We start from the raw sequence: 27,171 nt of genomic DNA, 5'->3' as shown, positions 1-27,171 counted from the left end.
CCTAAAACCTTTAAGCAGTTGTGGCTAGAATACTACTAGTACAGGGCAGATATTACGATGGCAAGAGGAGGGGGAAGGGTAGTTGAAGATGATGAGTCCGTTGAGATTACAAAGTAGATGGACCCTAAGGAGAATGAAAATTCAGCTCATCAGAAGAACTATGTCTGTTCACTGACTTCAAACAAACACAGAGAAATAATTGAGCAAATATAGAAAAGCGGTGTAGTTAGTAATTGGCATCAGGAAACCGAAGGGCAGAAGAGCAAACTCTGGTTGCGGGGAAAATGAGCAGTTTCTTCTCCCTTCTGAGAAGAAGGTAAGGAGTTGGAGTGACTTGATTCGCATGATAGAATAAGTTGAATTTATATTTGTGGTGAGACCAGGCTGTACACTTGAAAGAAACAAGCCGTTCAACCCACCTGATGCCACTGGCCGTTGAAGACTCACTGGAGAAGCCTGTAATCTGTGGCATGTATGGAGTGCATTATGCCTATAAAACAGCTGATAAACTAAAATTCATTGGTATAACCAGAAAATTCCTGTACTTGGATACAGATCTAATACAGACATAGCACTTTAAGGCTTTATTCCTTGTTTTTCCATGGGTGCATCCCCAGTTTGAGATATTTTCACACAACTTTTAGACGTTTAAAGATTTCTGTCGGGACGTAAGTTTGCCCTGACAGTAGTAGAATGAAATGTTGAAATCATTGTAAATGCATGGAGCCTGCTCATGTGAAAAAATTTAAAATATTAATAACTGACCTTGCTGCCTAGATTGATTAAAATGATGGTAAGTCTCTCCCTTTTACTTAATAGTTGCTGGTTTCAGTTAAAAAACAAAATGAAGAAAATCTACTTGAACATTTCTGCAGACAGTCGTTCCCCCCCCCCCCCCCAATCATGCACATGCTTATAGATGTGAGCCTTATTTTCTAAAGAGAACAAGGTTAAGGTAAAATTTAGCTAAGGCACATACCAAATGGAATTGCTTTAATCCAAAGTTGAAAACATTGAAGTCCTACAACCAGTGTAGACAGATATGAATCTAAAAATGAGATGATGAAATTTAGCTTCTTAAAATGCATTAAATATTTAAAAGGTAAGGGGAAGGGCCAAACATGCACTGGATCAGTTATTGATTTAATTACAAATGAGTCACATATTAAAAGAGAGAAATCCTAAAACACTGGCGAGGTTATATGTCATGTTTCATCTGCATCAATTGCCAGAAATCGATTTCACAATTCAGGCAACACAAACCAAAAAAGGAAAAAACACATTTTTTTTCCCCGTGCCTTAAACTGACGCCCGTAGAAGTCCAGTACTGCAGTATTTTTTACAAGTTGCTCATTTAAAACAAGACACAAACAAACTGTGGACAAATTGGCATAAAGTGAAATAAAAAATGCTAACTTTAAACTTTTTTCCTCTTAAAATGTATCTCACAGCAATTCAAATTGATCACTGAAGCGTGTTTTAAACTGGAAATAAATCCAGACCCGTATAACGACCGGCACTAATCACGAACCTGGACAGAACTAAAATACATACTAGCTTGACTCCCTGATACTTGAAACAAAAACAGCCCTCGAACTGAGAAACTGTTCCGATTATGGAAGACTTGTTGTTGTTTGCATTTTTTTATTGTTATCGGTTTACGAAATTGTATGCTTTTCACTTCAAGGTCACAGATTCAAGTCTAGCCTGGTTCAGGAAACTCCCCAAGTTGTAACTCATTCTCAAGTCTGAGTGTGAGTTGTAGGCGTCCATCCCATTCCTGGTGCGTGGTCAGGAGCCGATGAGTGAGTTCTTGGATATACCAGTAAGGAAGCCAGGGCACAAGGAAACGACAGCGGTTGTCCACAAACCGCCTGTGCCCTCACTGTCTCCCCGCGCTGCTGTTGCGCCCCCCGTTTAATGCTGTTGCGTCTCTGCTGCTGGGCAGGAGGAGGGACGGAGAGCTGATGCCGAGAGACCTCGGGAGCACTTTGTCGCAAAGGGAGAGCGAGGAAGGTAGAAGCTCCCCTGGCCGCGTAGGTTGTATTTGTGCCTTTTTCTCCTGTCATGTCCCAATAGGGATGAAAGAGTCGGCCAGGGAGAATAAGGGCTACATGGAGGGGAGGGGAGAATGGCTGTGAGCGGCTGTTGTAATGGATGTGCCCATGCCAGCAGCTGATCTCGATCTTTGTTGGCCTCTGGCAGGAAAGGAGAAACTGCATTGGCATAGAGACTGGGGCTTGCCTCTTATCTATAGAAAAGATGATAAAAATCTAAGGTTTAGACAAAGTCACAGGGAATGTCCATCATTATGTTTTTCATGCTGTGCAGCTTTAAAAAAAGAGAGAGAGAGAGGGAAAAAAAGATTTTTTTTCAGAGAGAGTAAAAAGTCTTCTTTTGCTGTTTCTTTTTTTTTAACCTCGCTGCATGCTTTTTATGTAAACCGGTCTCTTTATTGCGTAATGCTGTGGGTTTACAGGCCAGTACAGCTTCTTTATGTGTCATCTATTATGATTTCTGTGCAGTATCAAAAGGATGAAATAACATAGACAAGCAGTAAAATAGTCCTTTTGTTGAAGGAGACCAGTCAACTGATAGAATTACTGGAATTCTTTTGCTGTGCAGTATCTAAACTATAATGGTTTAGCGGGCCATAGTTACAATAGATGACTTTTACTTGTAGAAGACCTGAAACTGCTAAGAGAGATGTGCCCGTGATCTTACTGAAATCAGAAATTCCTTACTCGGAGGTGAGTTGGAACAAGCTGCTGGCAGAAGCAACAGCGTTGTCCTAGCAGTAACGCGGTATGTCGTCCTGCAGAAGTTTTTTGTGGGACCGTACCCTAAAGGTGCGTACTGCCAGAGCGGAGGATGCAAGCTACTGTTCTTTTGCTCATTATGAAAACCAAAGAAAGCCTGTGTAGACTCGCCATGCTGCGGTCGTCTTCAGAACAATAAAAGTAACCTGGTAGTTTTTTTACGTGATTCTTTTTGGAAGAAGGCATACGAGTCAGCAGAAGCAAACTACACAGAGAGAGAAAGAGAGAGAGTCTTCTGTTACAGCTCTTGAATGCGTTGTCTTAGATAAACACGGTCATAACTGAAATAATTTCAGACAACAGAAAAATGAGGAAAAAGCTCATGAACAGAGCGAAGAGAGTACATTGTAAAGATGAAATAAAAGAAAACCAGAAACGATAACTGAATTTGTAGCTGTATGTAATTCACTGTTAAGCTATGCATGAGGAATCAAACTAGTGGAAAACCATTTTCACTGTTCTTGAACCAAAACTTACTCTGGCCTGTTGCCTTTGAAATTATGCTGAACTTGAACATCTTCAGTGCTAATCAGAACTGAACTGAATAATTTCCTCTGATTTTTTTGGCTCCGCTTCTTTCGGGGATTTGAAGACTGAAAAATAAACAGGGCCATCAATACTGTGTTAAATTTGAGAAGTGTGTCACAGGGAAGTGTTTCTGTTGCCTCCATGCTGGAGGAAGTCAAACTATATTATATGAAAATTGAGTCTTAATGGAAAATACAGGGATAAATAGAAAAGCTTTTTGCTATACCCACATTTAGTTCATTTTGTCCACAAGCAGGGGACAAGCGTTAGATTTGTGCAGAACCTTATGTGACAGCTACACAACTGTAAATGTTAGGAATTTTTTCTAAATTCCTCAGGGAAACTCAGACCCATAAAACTCTTTTAATCTTTGAAATTGGAGGTGGATAAAGGTGTCTAAATAGCAAAATAAAGTAAGCTTTTCAGGATTTTTTTTCCCCAAGGTCAGGTATTTATCACTTTTTTTTTTTTTTTTTACAAGCTTTAACATTTCTCATTGTTTAGATCTTTATAAAACAACTTCACTGATTGAGTCTGTGTATTAGTTACTTTGGACTTGATAAGGATTATTGAAAACATAGATTTTCAGAGAACAAAGGTGTGGAATGGAGGTTTTACAGATTGTTATGTAGAAAATGTTCATGAAATATTCCTGATTGTTATTAGTAGCACCTTGACTCAAGTTTGGGTTTTTTCAGATAGCTGCATTGGTATTATTAAGCGTATCGAGCATATTTTTTTCACTTATTCTAATTGGCTTTTTTTTTTTTCCCCCTTTGTAAGACTGGAACTGGTTTTCTAGCTTTCTTTCCTTGTATGCTAATTAAAGTGCTAAAATTATGTCATGGTATTCCTGAGCTTCCATAGTTTAGGTGTCATTTAACTTTATAAAAAATTTTTACTCGGTAAAAAAGATGGGAAGTAACATTTGCTCTGCTGTTACAGACTCAGTTAATACTGTGAAAGAAAAAAAACTGTGTTGACTTTTTCTTTCTTAATTGTGAGAAGGTGCCCATTGTTTAGCAGGCAGAAATTGCATATCCATAGATTTAACAGTGCTTTGTTGTCCTTTATCTTAAGCGATTAGGAGTGGGATTCATCTCACCTAACTGCAGATACCTACAACTAAATCAGTCACCCCTGGCCACCTTTACTGTTAATGAAGAGTTGAGTTCTTGTAGCACGTGATCCATCTAGCCTGTTTCAGACGTCTAAGAGAATTGTCCCGTTGATTATAGTGACTATGAAAGAAGCATATGGTTACAGTCGTGTGTGGACATCTGGCATGTCAACACCTGCATCTTTAAATGAGTCTTCCTCTGCCTGATCAAACTGAGTTTTTTGTTTGCATTGTTTGAAGGTTTGTTTGGTTTTTTTCCCCTCCAGGAACTTTAATTTTTTAGTGACTACATCTTTTAAAAAAATGTTTACTTTTTGTTTTTAGGTCAGAAGACTTGTCTCCACTTACATGGTGTCTTTCCTTACCTCTACGTACCGTATGATGGTTTTGGACAGCATCCAGAACACTATCTTCGTCAAGTGGCGTTCAGCATTGACAGAGCACTTAACGTGGCTTTAGGCAATCCGTCTTCTACTGTCCAACATGTTTTCAAAGTGTCGTTAGTATCTGGAATGTGAGTAAAGTATAACATGTTAAATTTTTTGGTTATGTGTTTTGAAATGCTTTTGTGATTGCTCTATTCAGAAGTACCTGGTAAGGATTTGGGTGGTTGTGGAGCTTCTTCCTCCTCACCTCCCCCACACCGCCCTCAAATTCATACAGGCTTATGCAGCTTCTAAATACCTTTTCTCGTTCACTATGGTTTAACATAATTAACGGTTTCCCCCCAATCTGTTAGCTCTTCTGTTAAGGTAGTGCTCACCAGCCAGCATTTTCTACCTGTCTGATTTATTCTAGGTTCCCTGTGTAATGCAGGAGTCAACCTCTAGGTCTCCTTTCCCCCCCCTCTCCTCCCTTTCCCCTCCGCTTTACTGTCTAGGATGGACCCTTTAGGAAGTACATCACAGAGTGGGTCAGGTCATGTTTATCCATCTGATTCTCCCAGCAGCACAGGCCATGAAGCAGAGGCTTTTAAACATTCCTTTATTTATCTGTCAAGCTGGCTGCTGTGTTTCTATCTGTAGCTTTTTGCTGCTCCTAGAACTTATATTTTTACTGGATGTTAGCATTTTAAGGATTCTCTCAATCCATATTTGACTTGCGTAACCAAGGACTGAAAAAATATATCAAATCATGACGAATAATAGGAAACTGTCCTGGAGGAACACAGTTAGTCTATACATGCATTGAATTTTTCAACCTCAAAACAATGAAAATACTAACTTTCAACAGTGTGCAACAAAGCCTTTTAGGTTTTTTTGGTATGTATTTTTGAAAAATATGTCCTTTCTAACTTTTAATTTTAGAAAGATAAAGCATATCCTTTCTCTTGCAGTCAGTTGTAGTGCTGTCTTCTAGATACTGCCAACAAAGTAGCTGCAATATTCTTTATTTTTATTTTTTTTAATCTGAACTTTCCATTTTTGTAATAGCAGGAAAGTTGACCCACAGTATTTCTTATTTTTGTTATTTCTGTGAGAACGATACAAGTAGTGGTATTGGTATTCGTCTCATTCAACTGCAGCTGAAGAGCAGAGTTGTGGAGGAGTAATCCAACAATGAAAGCTGGGCAGAGTAAACTGCTGAAGGCACTCGGTGAGAAAACAGACATAGAGTAGGAGAACCTGCCTCTGTTTCATCTCTCTTACCTGGAGAGCTTCGAAACATTGGTTACTGAAAGTCAGGTGCGCACCACCTCAAAGAAGCCTAGAAAGGAGGGTTTCATATATTTTGTTTGTTTGCGTAAAAGGCTAATGAAGAGCACCTAACAGAAATCGTACTACATCTTCATCCTTTTCCTGGCTGGATAGACAGGATTACGTAGTGACAGAAATCTCCACTTCGCTTTCTTTGGCTTCAAGTCAAATTCTGGTCATAGATGTTATATGTCTGTGTGGTTTTCTTCTTTAAATCTTGGAGATTATCCTATCCTTGCTCTTCTAAATTAATAGGAAAATTGTTACGTAATAAATGTGTTTGCTAGATGGAATAGGACTTCTCTTGCATTAACTTCCAAACACAGTGGAGGTGAAGGAATACAAAGATAAAATATGCTATCCTTTTGTATTGCGATGTTGAAGTAGACATTCATATTTAACCTTGAAAGTGTTGTAAATCTTACTCCCCTTGCTGCCATGTCAACATGAATATGGATAATTTGCCGTGCAATGATGACATTTTTAAGTAGCTTTTAGTTTACCTACCTGCAGCATATTGAGTCATTATAACTCAATGTATACTGTCATTAAGTTTATAGTAAAGAAACAAAATGATTGCTTCACCATACAAGCAGATCTGTTCTCCTCCTTTTCGTTTTAACAGCTTTGTTAAGTTTGTTGTTTCAACATAGCTTAATTTTAGTGTCATGAACAATTTCTGAAACAGTTCAGTCTGGCTTTTAGAAGCGTCACCTGTGTGCATTTATACACGTATTAAGGAGAGCAGTGTTAATGCAGTAGCTGTGCAGTTCTGTTGGGATTTGCATTTAATTTAGGATTGAAGTCTCTCTTATTACTGAAGTTCATTCTTAGATTTAGCAGTTAAGCTTCACAGTAGCGTTTTTTAATAGTTTTTTTTTTTTACGAAGAGATTTGATTTTATTTTGTAGAGGTAACATTTAAAAGTGTGCCTTCCTCAACTTTTGCTGACATCAGTCATGGCTACTGCAAACTGTAGTCTTCTTGCATTCATCCAGTATATTGAATTATAGCCCGTTTCCTTAACATGCTGTATTATAAGTATGTTAGAATAATAATATTAAAGTTGAAAAGTCAGTAATTCAGCCAAGTAAAACCAGAATTAATGTTGCCTGTGCAACTTCAGTTTAGTCCTGACATTTCATTATGATTTGTATTATTTAATTGCGTTCTCAAATCGTATTTTCTTCAGGATCCATGCCTTATTTGGTTCACAAGACAACTAGTAATCATTGAAAAGGGGTAGCTATTCTGTCTTAAGCTGTTCTCGTTGTTCAGTTATTTATATTACAGAACTGATACTTACCATTTTACACCTGATCAGCAGAATTAACTTCCTCAAGGACTTTCTTAATAGCACTCACTGGAAGAGCTAAATGCTGTTTTTTTGAAGCAGTGTGATATTAATAGATTTACTCAAAGTACTTTTATCATGGTATGTCATCAATGTATTCACATGTGGGGAAAATAAGAAAAACAGAATGTTATGCCTTCAGGGGGTGGGTTTTTTTTTTTTCATAGTTTGACATGAGCAGGTCTTATTCTTTTCATATTTAGTATTGTGTATTTACTAATATATAATATATTAGTATATTACATAGTAATATATACTGTGTTAGTATATTACATAGTATATTTAGTATTATGTAGTAATGTAGTGCTCCCCTTAGATTGGACAGCATGGCATTTCTTCAGATAAATTGGAAAAAAAAAATTCAAATTGGTCATGCAGAAAATGAGTGGCAGCTTCTAAACAATCGTAACTATGTCTCATTTCATAGTCATCCATCTCTGGCGAGCTTGTGATCCACTGTATAAGATTGCTGTTGCACCTTGCTAGCGAAAGTTTTAGACTAAAATCTCCTGCATAGTGTGCACTCTAGTCCTTAGTACCCTCCCAGTCTTCTGCATTCTTTTTTCCATTGCTGCTTTCCATTTCTCCCCAGATTCACATTGTGTAAGTGTACCAACTGTGACCCCACTGAGTCAGTATCTTATAGGAACTATCTGTTTAGAAATGTCCAATGTGTTAATAATTTATAAAGATGATGGGTTAAGATTCCACAGAATATGTCTCTAAAGAATTGGCATTTGCACCAGGGACACTAAAGTTTTGAAATGGAATGAAAGTGTATTTTTAAGAAATACATTTGGATGATACGTGTTTTGGCCTAACGTGTGGGAATTTTCATTCTGCTGGATGTGCAGGATTCTACCCTGCATTAAAATCCCTACCTGGATTTTAATAATTTCTATGGTAAACTGTAGCTGAATAAACTCCACTGTGTAACTGGCTAGCTTCTTGCTTTTACTTCTTCTCCAGGCCTTTTTATGGTTACCATGAAAAGGAGAGGCAGTTTATGAAGATTTATCTTTACAATCCTGCAATGGTAAAAAGGTAAGGACATGGTGATGCTCACTCTGGATCAGGAGTCTGGCTGATTTCCTTGCATCTGGAACAAAAAAAAGTCAGTTTTGAAGGACGATTCATGTACATCTTAACATTTCTCTGCTGGACAATAATTTCAGTGCTTCCGCTGTTATTTTCAGTGGAAGCGCTATTAGTTTCAACTTTACTGACAGATTAATTGCAATAAATTCAGAAATAAATAAGGAGGAATTATTTGTCCAAGATAAATTGAAACCCCTTGAGTGTGTATTATTACCTACCCTAATGGTTGGGGGGGGAGGGGGGGGAGACACCTAATACATGGTCATAAGGGGTAGGATTGTCTGGTTTTTGTTCTAGGCTAGTAATATTCTGCATGGTGTTAAATTTTAGTCTTAATGTAGGATATATGCATGTACAACTGAGTGACAGTTGTGTCAAACTTCACTTTGGAGCTTCTCATGTTTGAATTACTTCTATCCAAATAAGGAATGGCATTTCATATAGTTTCTTCCTTCAGTTTTTCTGTGCAACTTACTTTTGAACAACACTGTTGTATTTAGACACACTCAGCGCAGTTTTGAGTTTTAGATGTTGTGCTACTTTGAAATAAATTTATCACACCAATTTATAATTATCCAAATACCTGCAGTTATTTTTTAATGAATAGACATTTAAAAGATTAGATTTGTCATGCTTCCTGGAAGCTGTTAAAATACTGCTTCTGTATATACAGGATGTACCTTTAGAACTGTGTATGACTTCTTTACATACATATCAAAGAGAACTGGAGTGACTTGCAAAATTATTACTGGTCTGCTGGCATACAGCTACCGTAGAGTTCTGTAGAAAGATTTTGATGGACCGTAATGACTTTGAATGAGTTGTAGTAATACTACATAGTACGATTTTTCTTCAGAGATTTTTTTTTTAAGCTGGAGGATTTGCACTCTTTTGTAATTAACACCACTTACTATATTGAATTATTATTAGCAGAGCTCTTTTTTGTGGATCTGCTATTGTGGAGACAAAGTTCTTAACAAGATAAAAGTACAACTAAGGCACAATTTAAGACATCTACACATATATTACATTTCAATAAAATCAAACATGAAACTTCTAAATGTTATTGTACTGGAAACATTTTTGTCTTATGTTCTAATTTGTCTTTAATTTTAGAGTATGTGAGCTTCTGCAAGGTGGAGCCATAATGAACAAATCTTATCAGCCTCATGAAGCCCATATTCCCTACCTCCTTCAGCTCTTTATAGACTACAACTTATATGGAATGAATTTAATAAACCTGGCTGCTGTCAAATTCAGAAAGGCAAGGAGAAAAAGTAAGGTGTTTATTTCTTAAGACCAAATGATTGTTTTGTTGCTGAATGAGTATCATGTTGTCTCCTTGTAGTTTGCCTTCTATGTCAAAGTCCATGTGTAGCTTTCCATCAATGTTCCTCTTGGTGCCTGTGTATTGGGATTGAGGAATAACCTACTTCCTGAAATGAGATGCTACATATCAAACAAGGCATGTTCTGTCAGTAGCGTGGGTTTGACCATTTTCACAAGATGTATGCACCTCTTTTAGAAATTGGAGGAATTTTGTCTTTTTAAAATAGTTGATATTTAGCTGAATAATTTACATGAAAGCTAATATACGGGTAATGTTATTTTACAATTTTTGACATTTATTTTTGAACCCTGAATCAATTATAATTCATTTTTTGCTGCAGTAATGCCTTGACAAAATTATGGCTAGATTATGTTATGGTCCTCTGACAAATAACATTTTAATTAAAATGTTTCCATTTGTACTACTGCTATTTGCTCCAAGCTGAAATTTGAAATATAAATGTCTGAGCAAAGAAGATATTTTTAATTTCCATTTTGAAAAGTGGGTTTGGCATTTTCAATGTAAAAGAAAAGTAAGTACTGTTTAGTTAAGTCATAATTGTTCTGATAGATAAACAAAGCAAGAGTTTAAAAGAACTGGTAAAACATCCTTCTGAAAAAACAGCAAATAAAAATCACAATGACTTTAACTTTTTCCCCATATTTTTTACGTGCGTATATTTAGACAGGAGTAGGTTAGGGCATGGGGTTTCATATCTGATTCTAATCTCTAGAAAAACGTTCAGAAGACATTTGGAAGCTCTCCATACTTGGCAATAAGCCACGCTTCTTGCTGCTGTCAGAACTGTAGGAAGAGAGAGGCTCAGTCTTGAGGAAGAACAGTGAGGTACCTGTAGCTTTCCAAACATCCCAAAGTGGCCTGCTAGACAAGTACAATCTGATTGTAAGGATTAGCTGTTCCCACTGTTTTTCCATCTTTCTTTAAAATCATTTGAAGGGGAGAGGAAAGCAAGACGTAAGCCATTTATATCAACGATGTAGATCTTGGGTGGGAAGAAGGGGATGGAAGAGGAGCATGGGCTGAGACCACTGGTCTTTAACTGTTCTTATGGGGGAAATCCAGTAGGATAAAAGCAAGAAATTGGCAAACTACCTCATCTTGGCTTGGTCACGTAATAGGAGCAGTGCTCCTAGCAAGATTAATGCCATTTGGTGTGAAGGCTCCACATTGCAGCTGTGTAAGTAGCCTGCATCAGCCTGTTGCAGTCCCCAGGCACAGGATTACTATCTGCCATTCCTGGTGCAGCAGTTGTGCAAAGGACAGTTTGTCCCCAGCACAACACAATAGAGGCAATTCTGTCAAGAGCGCAGTCCTTTCACAACAGCCCTGAACGTAGAAGAGCCATCCACTCTCAGCTCAAGACGTGGTGGAGTGGTGCCGAAAGTGCAGCTTCTGCATATGACTGACACGCCAGCCTCTTCCCTAGTTTCTGTATCTTGGGGGCCTGCATTCATTTAGCTGACTGTTGTTCGTGCCTCACCAGCCAGGCTGAACATTGCATTTTGGATATCAGTACAAACTGTTGTCTGCATAGGTGCCACAACTACTTTTCCTGCCTTGCAGATGATGATGCAAAAATCAATCTAGGAAGGAATAGAAAATTCAATAGTAGATCTGTTACTAAATGTGTAGTAATCAAACCTCAGCAGCCTGTTTCCAGTGGTATTTTTCTCACTCAAATGAGCAGGCTATTTTGAAGATTGAGAGAGCTAAGCAGGCAAATTTATAGTAACAGGAATACTCTGCCTTTGCCAGTGAATATCCAGAAGAAGCAGGACTTCCTCTTTTCTTTCCAAGTCCTTCTCTTTATGGACAGTGAGAAGGAAGGCTGTAGCTGCATTCGTATACCACATGCCACTAAAACCATTACAAAACTTTTATTTTCAGTGGTTTAATCTCCTATAACCTGACTCTAAAAGATCTTGGCGTGTCATTGATGCTGTCTTGCAAGATCTTCATGGCAAGAGAAGAAAGGAGTATTGAGCATCTGTAAATCCCTATGAGTAACTTTGTTATTAAAGAAAAAAACTGATCCGGGAGTCTGAGCCTCGCTTTCTGAAGGTGTTTGAAAGTAGATTTCGCAGGAAAGAAAAAAGGGGGCATAATGCCCTAAATCTGCTCTGGTGTTTAAAATGCTCTTTTTTTTTCTTCTTCTTCTTTTTTCTTTTTTTTTTAGTAGTAGTATATATATTCACAGATTTTCACAATTTGTCTGTTGGCCTATAATCTTGCCTAGCTAAGATGATGTGTTGTCCTTTAAAACATACAAATATTCAGTCCTGGGTTAGTCAACTCTTAGAATAGCCAAGCTGCAGATGGAAAAATAACAAGAGATGTCTCTTTGTAGAGTTAGTTTGCATTTTAATGTGGTGAATTAGCTGAGGTGCCCCACAGTGAAAATATGGCTGTATTTTCTCCTGGACCTGCTCTGCCCTGCTCTGGAAGTAGTGACTTCCGAACATCAGGGACATTAAGCTACTATGTGCAAGGTTTGGGCTGGATTCTTGCAAAGCCACATTAGACGATATGTATCTTCTTTCTGGAATCACCTGCTTAGGAATTGCAGTGCATCTTAGCACAGGTCTGACTGAATTTGAGCTAGCTCCTGCGTAAAGATGGGGATGTCTTTACACCACACTTCAGTGCTACGTTTCCAATGATAATTTAGTAGCTGAGTGGGCTGTATCAGCACACTTGGGAATCTGATGTAGGGGCAGCATTTGCAGGAACTAGTCTGGATCTAGCAGGGGTGAGCTGGGACAATTTTAATAAGCCTGCTGAATTTTGGTCGTTTCTAAGTGCTTCTCAGGCATTTGGCATCGTATTTCCCAGTGACTTCTGTAGTACCTGTATTATTTCTGTTAGGTGAGATATCCTAGTCCCTGTTATTCTAGGTGGTGGGCAATTGGCTCTGCATGTGTTCAAGACTCCATTGAGACACTTGCTTTTAAAAGTATGGAATAAAACTATATGTTCTCTATAAATATTTATGAACAGTCTCTGACAATTGAATCCAGTAATTAGTATGACTTTAACAAATAAAAAAAACTTTTTATTTTGCTGAAAGGTAAATCTAATAAAAGAAGTTATTGGTACGTTCCAGTAATGATGGAGAAAATTCAAAGTTCATGGTGGTCTTTCATATGAAAGTAGGAAACTGAGTAATTTTCCAAGTCCTCTGCCTTCTTCCCCTCCCTTGTTAGGTTTTTCTTTTTCGTTGTGCCACATACTGTGTATTTTGTTTTCCCTTCATCTGAAGAGTTAAGATTCAGGAGGAAACCACAGGGAGCACAATTCCTTAAAGTGAGGCCCCTGAGAAAACTTAGAGTCCTTTCTTTGCAAGTCAGACAGCATCTGCCTTCATTGCAGGTTCCACTTACTGCTACTGTCACGGTTATCCGAGAGATATTGTGCGTTTCCTCTCAGTTCAGGGATAAGAAAGAGGAACAGTAGAACTTAGTGTTTTATTTGGCTAATGATTTCCATTGGCATCTGATCTGAGATGCTTGGGAATCCGTAAGTTTACGTCAGACTATGCGTATTTTCCTTTGAAACTTGCTCAAAAAGGAAAAGATGGAATTTGGGTTAAGACATGATTGGACACAGCAAATTTAATTCTAACACTGTCAATGTGCTAGGAATATATTTTTCTTCTTATGTGTGTCTATATTTAAGAAAGGTATATCACCTAAATAGTAACGTATTACTTTTTGAAGCCTAGATCATGCAGTATTATTTATTCTTTAGAAGCAATTTGGACTTCTAGTACTAAATAGTAGGTGCAATTATGTTGTTATACATGTACAAAAAATATTGAAGCACAGCTAATTCATTCATTTTCTTACTATTTTTCTTCCTAGGTGATACATCAGGTGTAAATGAAAGTCATAAAAATCATTTACCAGAAAATTCAAACAGTGTGTCCTTTATTCAGTGGGAAGAAGATGAAATACCAAGGTCGGCATGCCTATTTTTTTTTAATGCATCCTATATTTTCTTATTAGCAACAACTTATAAATACTACAGGATTCCAGTGCCTCGTTTGAAGTGTGGTGTGGGACCCTTATATTTAAAATTAAAAAAAAAAAGCACTAATAGGCAGTCATTTTCTTGTTTCTTCATATAGTTTTGGTCATCTGAGACTTCATGTTTCTGGTATGTGGTTGTAAAAATCTAGCTGGGATATAACCTTAGGAATTCAATTTTCAATTTTTTGAAAAATGTCTTTCTAGTTACTGACTTTTGATGGAAGGTTAAACAAGTTGATAGTTAAGGAGAATATTTACATAGCATTTTACAGCTTTTTAAATTGGTCTTGACTAACATGAATAGTGTGCTGTCAGAGTACTCCAGTTTGCCTATTTTAAATAATAGCAGTTACATAAGAATCTCAACTTAGAATTTGCTTGTCCTTCTTCCATAGTCTTCTTTTTTTCTAGACGTTTCCTGGTCTGACCAGTTTGTAATTTATAATAGGAATGTATTTGTGTATTTGTCAGAAAAAAACGTGAAAAGGATACAGAAAATAACTGGTGCTATCTAGATCTACATAATTTACCACAGCAAATTCATCTGCTAAGCTACTTTTCAGGTGTTTGACAGGTCCTGTAAATAGTAGTAAAAAACATCTAGTAGTCATCTTAGTTTTTTGGTAGATCCTGCCAGTCTTCTGCGAATTGCTTATAAGGCTCAGCATGCCATGCTGCTAGCATTAGGTCCTGGGACCATTCACTTCTCAGTAGAAAGCAAATGCCTTTGCTTCAGATTTTTCTAGTGTGTGAAAGCTTGAGCGTAGGCTCTGTATTTTCCTTACTGTTTTTCTTTTTTCTGCTCTATTACGACTAAACAGTGAATGAAGGATTGAAATGGATAGGGTCATTGGACTAACCATGTCATAAAATACCATTCATAAACTAATCAGTTTTACCGTAAAACTAGTTAGCTTTTTCTCCTTCTACTACTCCTGCTGTACGGAGGTTTTGAAACGATACACATCTGATGGTTGTCCTCTGGTTTTATTCATGGTCTGTTCGTACCCATTTTTCTCTTGGGCTGTTGCTTGTCCTTATTTGCTACATACTTCATTTATAGTCCATTTCAGCCTTTATTTGGCTGGGGTTAGGTGAACCAAGTTGCTTAGTATTTTGTCTTGTTTTGTCTGTGAGTGTGTGTGTGTGTGTTGTGTTTTGTTTTGTTTTTCTTTTAAACTAAGTTAGACCAGGATTATTTGGTATTAATTTACCCAGATCTGGAGAAAGCAGATAAAAAGAAAGGGAAGCGGCACTTTCTGGCCTTCAGACTTAGAGGGGGATGAGCACAGCACTGCAGGAGCAGTAGGTGTCCTCTCTCCAGGCACTCGTGCTTATGGCTGTATCCACAAGCCTTCTCTCCCCACCTTCCATGCTATTACATATACAGCCGGGGGGGCAGCACCTCACTCGTGCCGTCCCCTGCTCTCCTGCACACACACACACACACGTTCCAGCGGTGTGATGTTAGTTGTAATGGGGTGACTATCAAGACTGTCTGTTTCCCAAGTATACCTCCTTTCTGCTTGTGCCAGTTGGAATTTCCTTAAATGTGAAGTCTGAATTGTACGCAGTATAACAAACAAGTTCTCTCTGGTGCCTTATGCAGAGATATTGGCAGTTCCCTTTTTGCCAAAAACTGCTTTGTCTGGTATGCTTTGCAGTCTCGTTTACTCTGTCACTTTGGCTCATATTCATTTCAGGATTAATTAATACAAGATGTTTCTCATCTTCCTTTTTTTCCTAAGTGATAATCTTTCATTTTGAAATCCTTATAAGTTCATATAGAGGATCCTGTTTTAAAATTTCATCCTGTTTCTGTTATTTCATTCTCAGTTATCCAGCTCTCATTTTATGATACTGTGATCTGGCTGTGTATCCAGTATGGTTACCAGCTTTGCCTTATCAGCACATTTCATTAGTACACTCCTGCATTTCCTGCCAACAATATTAATGAGATGTGAAATAAATGCAGTCCCAAAAGCTGGTCTGTATTCAGTTCTAAGAAGTTTCCATCAACCCTGTAGTCCCTTTCTTCTTATACCACCTATGGGAATTTCACCTTTACCTGCTCTTTACATGCTTTAAGAATTTATAGACTAGTTTACGTCTCCTCTAGCTTAAACTATTTTCTATTTGGTAGTGTCATATGCTCCTTTGCCTAGAAAATGAATTATTTTATTTAAGATGTTCTAGCATGACTGTCTTTCACATGCTGTAGGAGCTACAAACCTAAACTCTTCCTCTCCTGACTTGACTTTATTCTAAATCTACACAAATTCTGTATCAAACCCATACTGTAGTTTATCCCACTTTCAGATTACCTTTCTACTTTATTTCCTTTAAAACTTATTCTAAAAATTTGTGTCTAGGTTGGTGCAATGAGCCTGTAATTGTGGTGTTGCTTTGGCAGTGTTGCGCACATTGACCACTACTTGCTCCACAAGGGGTTCACACACACTACCCGCCTCTGCGATAACTTGTTCTTGTGTCCATCCCTTAGGTTTTGTGTCTCCCTTGATCGGAGAGAAAAAATTGACCCAGACAGTGGATTAGGTGTCTGTCCAATGAAACCCTTACAGTTGTTCTCTAAAACGTTTGCAACTCAAGCAGATTTTGTTTGAGCCATACTCTTTCTTGCAGTCCACAACATTGCTGATACATATAAAGTTGTCTTTCTGCCTTTATTTTTGTCTTTTCTTAACAAAGTATTCCAAAGGTTTGTCCGGAACGTTTGTTTTCTGTATAAAACTTAAGTTTCGTGAGCCATACCGGCACGGCCCCCTCACTTTATTGTCCAGTTCAAGTTAAGATGTTTGAGTGCGTTGTGAGCTGTTCAGTACTAAACTTTTACTTACTGTATTTCACCATTTGATTGGTACTCCCAGCAACGTTTGGATTTTTTTCTGTCTGTCAGTACTGAACTTTCAAAGTCTTTGCTCTTCCTTTGTATCAGAAGTGGATATCCCACAAACCTCTCCCAGCCTTTTCCCTGTATACTTCTTAGGTTGTTGACTGGTCTTTGAAGAAAAAGCAAAAGAGGACAGCACAGTCAAATGTTGTTTGAGAACACAAAAATTGGAGGGCTGCTATATAGTTATATTAACTAGGTAATTGTATTACTATATTATTTACAGTATATTATAGTGTTATTAGTGATGAGGGTATCTGTTTAGACCTGTTATCCTGGTTTTATGTATAGCCAGAATCAATTTTAGAGAAAGATCTGCCAATTCCTTGCTGGAAGTGACACAGAAATCTCTGGTTTGACCAAGCCAGTGCCGCTGATTTGGTATTTCTTCACTCTAGAAAACCACTTGCTGTATCATACAAGTCTGATGCTGGATGCCGGGGATGTAAAATGCAAGATATTATTCAAAAGTGTGTTAACATAAGCAGCATTTTGCATGAGTAAATGCCAGTAGTGGTTCCTTATTTCAATAAACATTTGAGAACTATGCCAAGGTCTCTCGGTAACTGAACTCACTCTTCAGGATTAGGTGGCACTTTGCTACTGGGCCACTTCTCCAGAACAGTGTTTACCCCAGCCATGTCCTGTCTTACTGCTGGCAAGTCTCTGAATTATTAACTTATTGCTATAATTAGCTTACTGTACTAAGCCTAGGGCCGATTTTTTTTTCTTATAATCTAGTTTAAATAAAGTGATTCTGTTACGAAGTGGGCAAATGTCCAAAGTTATTAGTGCCAAGGAATCCTTAATGTAAGGCTTTTAAGTACAATACTTGCTAGCATTATCAAACCAGAACCTACAAAGCCCACCTAAAAATAAACAGTAGTTGCCTGGGCCTGTCAGTACTCCAACAGCTTTGTGAGACACATTTATGTTATCCCTCAGGTAGCTGATAATAAATGAGGAAACACTTCTGTGGGTTCCAATAAGAAATCTTTCTGGTAAACATCAGGCTTGGAGTAATCTGCCTGTGGAGTCTACCAGTTGGATGCAGTGTGTTAAAGCAGAATGATCGGTAGGATGTTTTCTTTTTTAAGTCCTAGATCTGCTAGTGAACTCTAGTTTATATGGAAATGGAGATCTGATAAATAACACGACTGTGTAGTCTAGTCTTTATGTAACATTAAAGTTTTCTACTAGATTTCTGCTGTTGTAATTGTTTTTCTCACTTGCCAGGATGTGCATGTTTTTATCTAATAGAATGTGCAAATTATTCAAGTCATTGGAACATTCAGCAAGCGAAGAAAAAGTTTTTCTTCCTTGAATAGAATATGGAATTATAAAACTATTATGTGAAAAGGTAGAGTCCTTATCAGTGCAGTTGAATGAGACCTTTTAGATACTCTGCGGGGTTCATTTTATATGTACTGTCCTCAATTTAACATTATAAATAATGCTGCCCTTTAAATGTTATTTAACATTATAAATAATGGCGTGGCAGCAGAACTCCTTTTTCCCAAGGCTATCATTGGCGATGGTGGGTTAAGATACCGATGGTGGGATAAGATACCTTGGTGTCCATTCTTCAAGGTTTGTGAGGGCTTTGAACTAGCTAGTTGTAGTGGGTAATTTTTTAACAGTGTGTCCACTCTTGCCTCAGTTCAGTCACAGTGGCTGTCTCGGTGGCTGAGGGGGACTAAAGACTCAGTGCGTTCTTTGAGTGCAGGTTTCGTTCTATACCGTTGTTATGCCAGTGGATAGTGCCAGCAAACGTTTACCTTCCTGAAAGTAAGGTCTGTGGTCTAATTTCTCTGCCTGTTCTCAAAATAATTCATCTGGAGCTTTTTCTACAACGGTGCGATGGGTTTGCAGTGTTGTTTTCAGTACAGCGTGCAGGTACCACAGGTAATTTCAAATAAATTGATTTGCGAATTTCAGGTTCTCTATACATGGCAGCACAGTGTTGGGCAACCCTGATTAACCTTGCTTCTTAGCAGAATAAACTTTGTGTTCTTGCAGCTAGGTTGCTTCCCATGCTACCTCGCTTAAGCCTACCTTTCGTATATCTGTACAACAACAACTTGTGGCTCATGCATGAGTCTACGTACATTCTGCTCTACAGAATGAAACCTAGATGCTATGAAAAGCTTTGGCTGGGACTCGATAAGGTTTACTTTCTTACCTTGTTCCGATACAGATGTTCTCAAATCGCGCTGTTTTGAGATTACATGAAATTATCTTATTCTTTGCAAAACTGATGCAAATGATGTGAGCCCAGTGGTTTGCCTTTTATATCTGTAGGGCAATCCATGTCAAGCAGACCACTTTGAGCATCTGCTAAGTCACAATTACGAGTCACCTAAAGCAGTTCATGTTTCCAGCTGACTATAGCTAGGAGAGTAGACATATTCTGGCTTCTTTGTACTGTTCTCTTGGCTGCTAATTGTAGCATTATAGCTGCTCAGGAAACGTGGTGTGGTTTGGGAGAGTGGCAGGCACAATTGCTTCGTACGTTTTCTTGATGCGTTGTGCATGATTGTTCTAGGTGAGCAAAACCAGCAAAAAAATAACGGCTGACCAAACTGTTGACAGCACACAAGGTGAAAGTGCAACGAAGCAGCTGTGTTCAAATAATGGCGCTTCAGGACAGCTTGTACTCTGGCTTTTTCCCCAGACGTTTTTGTCCTATTCAGGCTAAATTAAAATGGTAAAAGGGCTCTGCTTTCATATGCCCCCTTTGAGCTTTTCTCGAGGAGGGAAAGAGTGGCTGCTTGGCCTTTGTTGCCTACCTGGATGTTCCAGAAGCTTGTGGTGCTGGTGGCCTGCCTCCTGCTAGCGCAAGCATTCAGTAGCTCACCTAGGCAAGGACGTTACATCCCGAGAAGTTAATGAGCCAGTTGCATTGAGAAGGCCTTTCTAAAGTCTTTGGAAAATCCTACTCTCCCTTTTATTAGCCTCCATTCAGTCTCTGGAGCGTACTGTTTTGACTGCCAGCCCTGCCATAACCCTGAAAACATTAATGAGAATTACAATGATAAATCCGAAGTCTATCGCAGAGAAAAGTGCTTGTTCAGGGTTTTTTAGCTTGAATAAGAAGTCATGTTAACTGAAATACTATAATTTTTGACTGAAAAACTCCTTAAATCTGCCTGGTTCAGAGCTTGGGCAAAACGAGCTTGCCTGCTTCTCAAACACCTTTTAGATCCGTTTACAAAAAACTTGTGAAATGGAGACAAACCCGAATTGTTTGAATACAAATACAAACCCGAATTGTTCTTTGCCTTGTAGGCAAAGAACGTGTTTCAAATTAATATTATTACAAGTTAAAGGCAGATCTTGACCAAATTTCGGGTCATTTACCTGTGTCATTCAGCAAAGGAAAGTATTAAAATTAAATGCTCTTCCAGTATCAGTGACCAGCGTGTATTCTGGTCCCTGTTGGCTTGTTCCCAGAAATGCTTTGGTTTCATGCAGGGAGCAGAGAAACTTTCTTGCAGCCTTTTCCCACATTCTCGTTTCCCAGTGGTCTTGCGGTTCTTTCTTGTGTGATCAAAATGCAAGTTTCAGCTTGCTTGCAGTTCCTGTCACATACAGTGCAGGCAATCCCCTTTTGAGTGCTTTGATGCGTGTGAGCACCCAAAGTAGGTAGGACATGAGAAGTGTGCGTTTTGATCCTATGAAGGGCTTGTTTCTCATTTAATAGTGTGACTGGGAAGGGAGAGAAGTGATAGCGATGGATAGTCCTCAAAGTGTGCATTAGGGCATAGACAGTCTACTCCAGCTCAAAGGCTGAGCTGCTTTGGGGGAGGGCTTCTGTGATCTGCTGTCTTAATGTTCACAGTAACTCCAAACAGTACTGCTGCGTGGAGGGATTAGTAGTCACACATTAATGCGTGATCTCTTACAACTCTTAATAAATTCTATACAATAAGTGCTTTTCAGCTTCTGCCAGACTACTTTTTGATGCTTAGAGTAAAGAAATATCCTGCTTTGCCTTCTTTTTGTATGACAGAATAAAAAGTAAACTTTTTAATAAACGTTTTATATTACGTATAATACAGGATTTTACTTTCCAGTAAAGCGTTGTCATCTTTCTAGTGGCTTATGACCTGTTAGAGGAAGAAATGGGTCCACTGTGGTTTCTGCTGCGTATCTCATCATCTCAAATTGCCATCAGATCCTATCAGTCTAACGTAGAGGAAATATTCCTTCCTTACCCCAGAAGGCAAGCTATGTATCAGCTGAGCAATTGAACTATAACTTTGTATTAATATAGCGTATGAAAGGATCTGGTAACCGTTATCAATAAGAAAAACTACATTTCCTTTCAGTCCTCTCTGTCTTTTCCCTTAAGTGCCAAACAGATACTCTAGGGCTTGTTTTGTAAGCTTAAATTGTTGCTTGTTTCATAAGCTTAAACTGTTGACTCAAGGTTCGCTCCTATCTTGTCATCATACAGTTCTTTGCCTAAACTGTTAAGCTAATGAGCTGTAACTCTATAGCAATGTAGCTTTTTTTTTTTTTTTTAAATCTCCAGTATTCTGATGGACAATTTCAGAACTTTACTATTTGTGGTTAAAAGTAGTTTTCTAATCTCTTTGTAAGGTCTTAACATTTTCTCTAACAACGCAGGAAGTAAGTTGATATTTCAACTGAAAAGTTGCAGCCTAACAATGTTGGCTTCCTGTGTAGGTGATACTGTCATCTAACGGTCTTGGAAAGCTTTTTTTTCCAGTGCTTTTCTTAAAAAGTTCTTGCAGTATTGTGGAACTAGTATTTCATGTATGAAGGAGTATCTTCAACTAACTCACAATGCATTGGTACACTTCAGATCTCCATTCTGAAACACAAACTGAAACAGAGGAAGTTCCATCTGAATGTGAGGAAAAACTTCTTTGCTGTGAGGGTGACTGAGCACTGGCTGCCCAGAGAGGTTGTAGAGTCTCCTTCCCTGGAGATATTCAAAACCTGCCTGGATGCAATGCTGGGCAATGTGCTCTAGATGACCCTGGTTGAGCGGGGGGGTTGGACTAGATGATCTCCAGAGGTCCCCCCCAACCTCAACCGTTCTGTGATTCTACTGGCAGAACTGAACAGTAGTAAATAAAAGCGTGCATTGTGCACACTCTCTAGATAACTAACCCTCTTAATTTATGTCATCTCCTCCCCCACTGCCTCTTTTCGCCTTTTTTTCTTTTCTTTTCTTATTTTCTTTCTTTCTCCTTAGCCTTTGCCCTTTGAGCAGTAGAACCTGAGTCTGTGGAGGAAGGGGTTGTTCTTTCAGGGTGGAGGAGAACTGATGGCTAGCAGGAGCTGACACAAGAAACTTGCACTCATTTAGCAACTCTTGCTTGGTTCAGTACTTCACAGCACAGCTGTAAGTGACTCTTTGCATGGGCTGAGTATCTCAGGCTTGCTTTCGGAGGTGAGCTCTGATGCAGTGGCAGAGCAGTGAGGCCACCAAAGCTGCCGGGAGAGGAGCTCCTCACCTTTGACTTGGGCTCGGGTTGTTTAAACCAGTTCAATTTCTACAGTGCATTTGAATGAACCTCTCGATCTTTTGTTGCTTCAAAATCATGGTAAGTATTTTAGAGCTGTTTTGCAGTAGGCATCGTAACAGTTTTAATTAGATCTCTACTGAGCAAATCCACACAATCTGCCAATGGATAACCATCCATCTTCCATCTTAAGGAAGAGCTTGTATCTGAGCTAGTTTCAGTCCTAATTTCCTATAATCTCTAGGCTGCGGATGGTCTGTACCATAGACCTCTGCAAAAGGAGTCTTAAAATGAATGTTTTTTGATTCCTAGAATGTTACAGATTCAGAATGGGGGGGGAGGATTGGAAGGGGTCAGATTGTTTGGCGTTATTAGTTTTTTGCTTGTTTGTTTTAGTGTACCGTCTTTATCTCTTGATAGTTCTTTAGAAACACAAACCATTTTTGTGGGGTTTTTTTGCTCACGTGTTTTCTGAGAAGTCATTAGAATCTTACTCTTATAACTGTATATAAGCTATATGTCTAAGCAGTTTAATTTTACATTTCTTCTAGGTTTCATATTTGTAGATTAACTGAATTTCCAGGGAAGGTATCACGGATAGCTAACTTTTAAATACAGCGTATCTTACTTTCTTGACCTATGGTGACTTCTATTCAAAGCTCATAGAGAGCACTGAAAATCCTGATGAATTATATCTTTTATTCCTGCTGCATGTGTATCGGGGAATATCGACATACAAATAGATGTAGTAAGTCAGCAGTTATTTGACCTAGACGGAGGGTCCTCAAGACTAGTGTCCTTTAACTCTGGATAGCTGTGAGGAAACTTGCAGTGTTTCCCTAAAAATATTCCAAGGGGAAACAAACTTCTGCTTAAACCTGAGAGATGGCTTCTGTTTCTTAGCTCCCTGCATGGACTCCTTGAAATTAGTTTGTTGACAGTGGCAGGGGGAGAACCACTGATCTTAACAGCTCTATTACTGAACAGAGACAGCAGAAGGCTGACCAGATCATCATGCAAGAAGCTTGAATTTGTTTCTCGTATTTGAAGACTTTCCTAAGCCAGTTACCCTTAGTCCTGCTATTGTGTTTGGGGTGCTAATATCCTGTTTATATTCACCGGGCCCTTCCCCACTTTCCTCTCTGCCCCCCTAAAAATGTAGGTTCTGAAAAATAAAACATTTTTTACTTCCCTTTCCTTAGTAGGAAGTTTTAACTATTTTGAATTGTTTGTAAGCGTGAAGGAAAATTCATGCTGCTAGTTTTCCTTGATGCTAGATTATATTAATGCAGGTGGTCCTGTTGGTGGAAAGATCTGTGGAACGTTTCATATTGCATTTGAAGAGGAGTTTATTATTATAATTACCATAGTATTTAGCCTTATTAACCATTTCTTTCCCATCTCCCTACAAAAGCCCAGTCCCTTTAAATCAAAGATACAAATTTCTCTTTTAATTAGACTTGGAAATGGCCAATTAATTTAATTACCTTGCAGGTAATGCTGAGAACTGGTAATTCTGAATTATTGTAATACTCTCCCTCCCCTCAACCTATGTTAGATGTTAGTCTAGTTAGAAAAGGAGGATGATACGTGTTTCAAAAGGAACGTAATGGCAACATTAACTTACAGTATTTATGTTGTCACAGCTCTCTAATATTGAAGGGTGTTGAGCCGCAGAGTACCTGTGAGTTGGAGGTGGATGCAGTAGCTGCTGATATTTTAAATCAACTGGATATTGAAGGTGAAGTATTGATAGTTTTCCACGTAAAACGTTTTAGGACAGGGACTATGTTGTTACATGCTTTTTTTTTTTTTTTTTTTTTTAAAAGGCTTACCTTAGTAAAGTCCCAATCCAGATTTCAATGTTGAAGTGATCTCTTGATCTACAAAGTTACAAAATACAGAAATGAATTGTGTAAACACTGGAAGAAACCAGATTATGAGAATAGCCTGTTATCAGAGCAATAGAAAAAGATTCTTGTTAATGCCTAAGAGAATGGTTTAGACCTATAAGAAGAGTAAGTAAAATATTAGCGTAATGAGTTGTTGCTTACTGATCTTTGAAATAACTTTGGCTTCTTTTGGCACTTATTCCACTTTAATATTTATTTATTTATGTGTGGGTATGCACATGCACACACATGCACAAACACTTGGTGAGAAGACCAGCAAAAGCCAAAGATACAGAAAACAAGTAGGAGACTTGTACCAGAACTTTTATGTAACACTGAATCCTCAAGTAAGGCAAGAATTGCAATAAAAAATAAGAAGTTGGAATGGCAAAAGGTGTTAGATGAAAAAGAGTGTCAGATTATATTATTTTTTTGTAAAATATGCTTTTTGTCACACTGACAAACTTCTCTTTGTGTATTCAGCCCAGATTGGCAGGAACCCTGGTTTGCAAGCTATATGGGAAGATGAAAAGCAACGACGGAGAGAGAAATCTGAATCTTCTCAGATTAAGCCGCCTGATTCACAAGGTAGAAAAATATTGCGCAGTTGTTTCTCGAAAGCTGTGAACAAATAGCAAGAAGGAGACAATTGAAACTGGTGTATCAAGTTTCAGGGCTTTTTAGAGGTGTTATTTTGCAGTTCTAAGCTTACTGATTGCCCAGTATGTGTACTGCAGATTTAAGAACATAAAACCTTGCCTACAAACATCTTGATTCAGCAAGCTGCAGAGCGTTCTAGGCAGAATGAATGATACTGAGAGTCAAGCTTGCGTGCTTTATGATGGAAAATATTTAAATGTTTAAACACTAGCAAAATTAAAGTTATTGGCCTCGGTAGATTTTGCACAAGGCCAATTCCTTTGAGTTTCTGTGAAATTTTAACTAAAATGCTGTTAAATGAAAACTATGAAAAGATAAACAACTCCCTGTATTTTTATTTAAAGTTCATTGCAAAGAGAAGACTATGCTCTATGAATTGACTGCATAATGAGCAAGGCTGTTGTCTGTAGAACCTAGGCCATGTTCCTTTTAAAAGGCGGACAGTATTTGGCAGGTAAACCTGAAGATTGCAAGAAGGGAAGAGAGAGGTTCCTGGTTAAGGCAAACTGCATTCTGACTGTGCCCTTTCCCTGTGTCTCTATATAATGCTGTTCAGAGCCAGAATTTCAAAACTGTTTTCTAACTGACTTTTCTTTTCCTTGATGCTAACCTTGATGTAATTACAATGTGATTTGTAGATGCTCCTGATACTTGCAGTTGCAAATGAGATCCACAGGAATATGGGAAATATTGTAAGATGTGTTAAATACACTTGAAAAAATCATCCCTGAAAGTTGGCACTTAAAATTAGCGGACACTTCTCGTTTGAACTATTTGTTAATATAATTAGTAATTTTAGCTGTCATACATAGCTTTCTCTTTGCATGTTGGTAGGTTAAGTAAAACTGAATAATAAATATTTTTTAAACTTTAAAGACCGTGGATTTGTGCCAGCAACAGAGAGTGAAAAATTTTTTCAGAAGCGACTTAAAGAAATCCTCAAGCAAAATGACTTCTCTGTGTAAGTGTTTAGCCGTTTGCCATAAACTGTAGTATTCTGTGCTAACCTTAAATACACATTTTAAAATTGGTTTTCAATTAACTAGAACATTGTCAGGATCGGTGGACTACAGTAATGGATCAGAGGAGTTCTCTGCTGAGCTAACACTACATTCCGAGGTACTTTCTCCCGAAGCCTTTCCATGTACACCAGCTAATATGGTAGAAGTGCATAAAGATAAAAAGCTGCATAAAGGTGAGTATTTTTAACAGCATGATTGTTTAGGCATAAATCTCTGTCATGCTTCGGCTGCTTAAAATATTAGCAAAAGTAAGCCGGGGAAGATTTGGCTGTCAGTTGTGAAAGACACTGAAATGTTATTCTGCTTTTATTTTCATAATTGTTAGTAAGCCTTTTAAAAATTGCTATAGCAAATAATGGAAGCATACTTGAATAATAAAATCCTTTATAAAGTGGCTTGCTTTCGTAATGTATTGATGTCTGTGACTCTTGCTAGTTCCATCCTTTTGCTTTTTGTTTCCTTGTGAAGAATCTAATAGGATGCATACTGATAAAGAAGAGGAAGCACTTATTAATGAAGAAGCAATTTTAAACATTGTGGAGAGCAGTCAGAGCTTTCAGCCTTTGTCTCAAAGACTCAATCAGACTACCGTTTTTAGTGAGTATGACTGGGATTTGTTTTTTCTTTTGGGCTATTTTGCTGTTCCACACTCCTATTGTGTTCGCTTACGTTACCAGTCATGAAAGAAAGTAAGTACTTCACCTCAGGGGGTGTGTAAAGCAGACTGAGACTTCATCCCTGTGGGGAAAAAAACCCTCATTTTCTAATAATGTCACCAGGAGAGTATGTTTGTAGTGGCAGCTGTGCTTTTACTGAGCTGGTACATCTTGGCAGGTCAGCTCGATGTAGTCTTTTCTGGATATTGTTCTTCCTGGTTGCTCCTAGGGTTAAAGGACTAGAACTATCAGAATAAACAGGATTTTGGCTGCCTGTCCATGATGCTCTTGGAGTTGCTATGTCTTTGTCATAGTCGTGGTAGAGTACGTGCTTTTAGGCTATCTTTAGATGTCCAACTCTTTGGAGCTACCAGGAGATAGTAGGCTGATGAGAGCCAAATTGCAGTAGCAGAAATATTTCCCAAAATGTATGGGAAAAAGAGAAATTCCCATAATTCTTCGTTCCCAAAAGAGTGATTGAAGGCAAAGAAACCAGAAGAAGGAAACTATTAAAGAGAGGGTGAAAGACCATGGCAG

At 38.2% G+C, this 27,171-nt stretch overlaps 1 protein-coding gene across 4 annotated transcripts in view; it reads left to right on the top strand.

Moving 5' to 3' along the window:
* Nucleotides 1–27,171, top strand: part of REV3L (REV3 like, DNA directed polymerase zeta catalytic subunit) — a 128,037-nt gene that overhangs the window by 44,750 nt on the left and 56,116 nt on the right. For all 4 annotated transcript variants that reach the window (XM_068938052.1, XM_068938055.1, XM_068938054.1 and 1 more), the window contains exons 2-10: nt 4,792–4,981; nt 8,488–8,562; nt 9,733–9,893; nt 13,828–13,924; nt 24,051–24,145; nt 24,780–24,884; nt 25,833–25,917; nt 26,003–26,151; nt 26,447–26,575. In XM_068938052.1, coding sequence (XP_068794153.1) covers nt 4,792–4,981; nt 8,488–8,562; nt 9,733–9,893; nt 13,828–13,924; nt 24,051–24,145; nt 24,780–24,884; nt 25,833–25,917; nt 26,003–26,151; nt 26,447–26,575 — 1,086 coding nt within the window. The remainder of the gene's footprint in view (nt 1–4,791; nt 4,982–8,487; nt 8,563–9,732; nt 9,894–13,827; nt 13,925–24,050; nt 24,146–24,779; nt 24,885–25,832; nt 25,918–26,002; nt 26,152–26,446; nt 26,576–27,171) is intronic.

Source organism: Struthio camelus, chromosome 3 (assembly GCF_040807025.1).
Source record: "Struthio camelus isolate bStrCam1 chromosome 3, bStrCam1.hap1, whole genome shotgun sequence".
Taxonomy (NCBI): domain Eukaryota; kingdom Metazoa; phylum Chordata; class Aves; order Struthioniformes; family Struthionidae; genus Struthio; species Struthio camelus.
The sequence above is the reverse complement of the archived record's forward strand: the minus strand, read 5'-3'. Positions and strand labels throughout refer to the sequence as shown.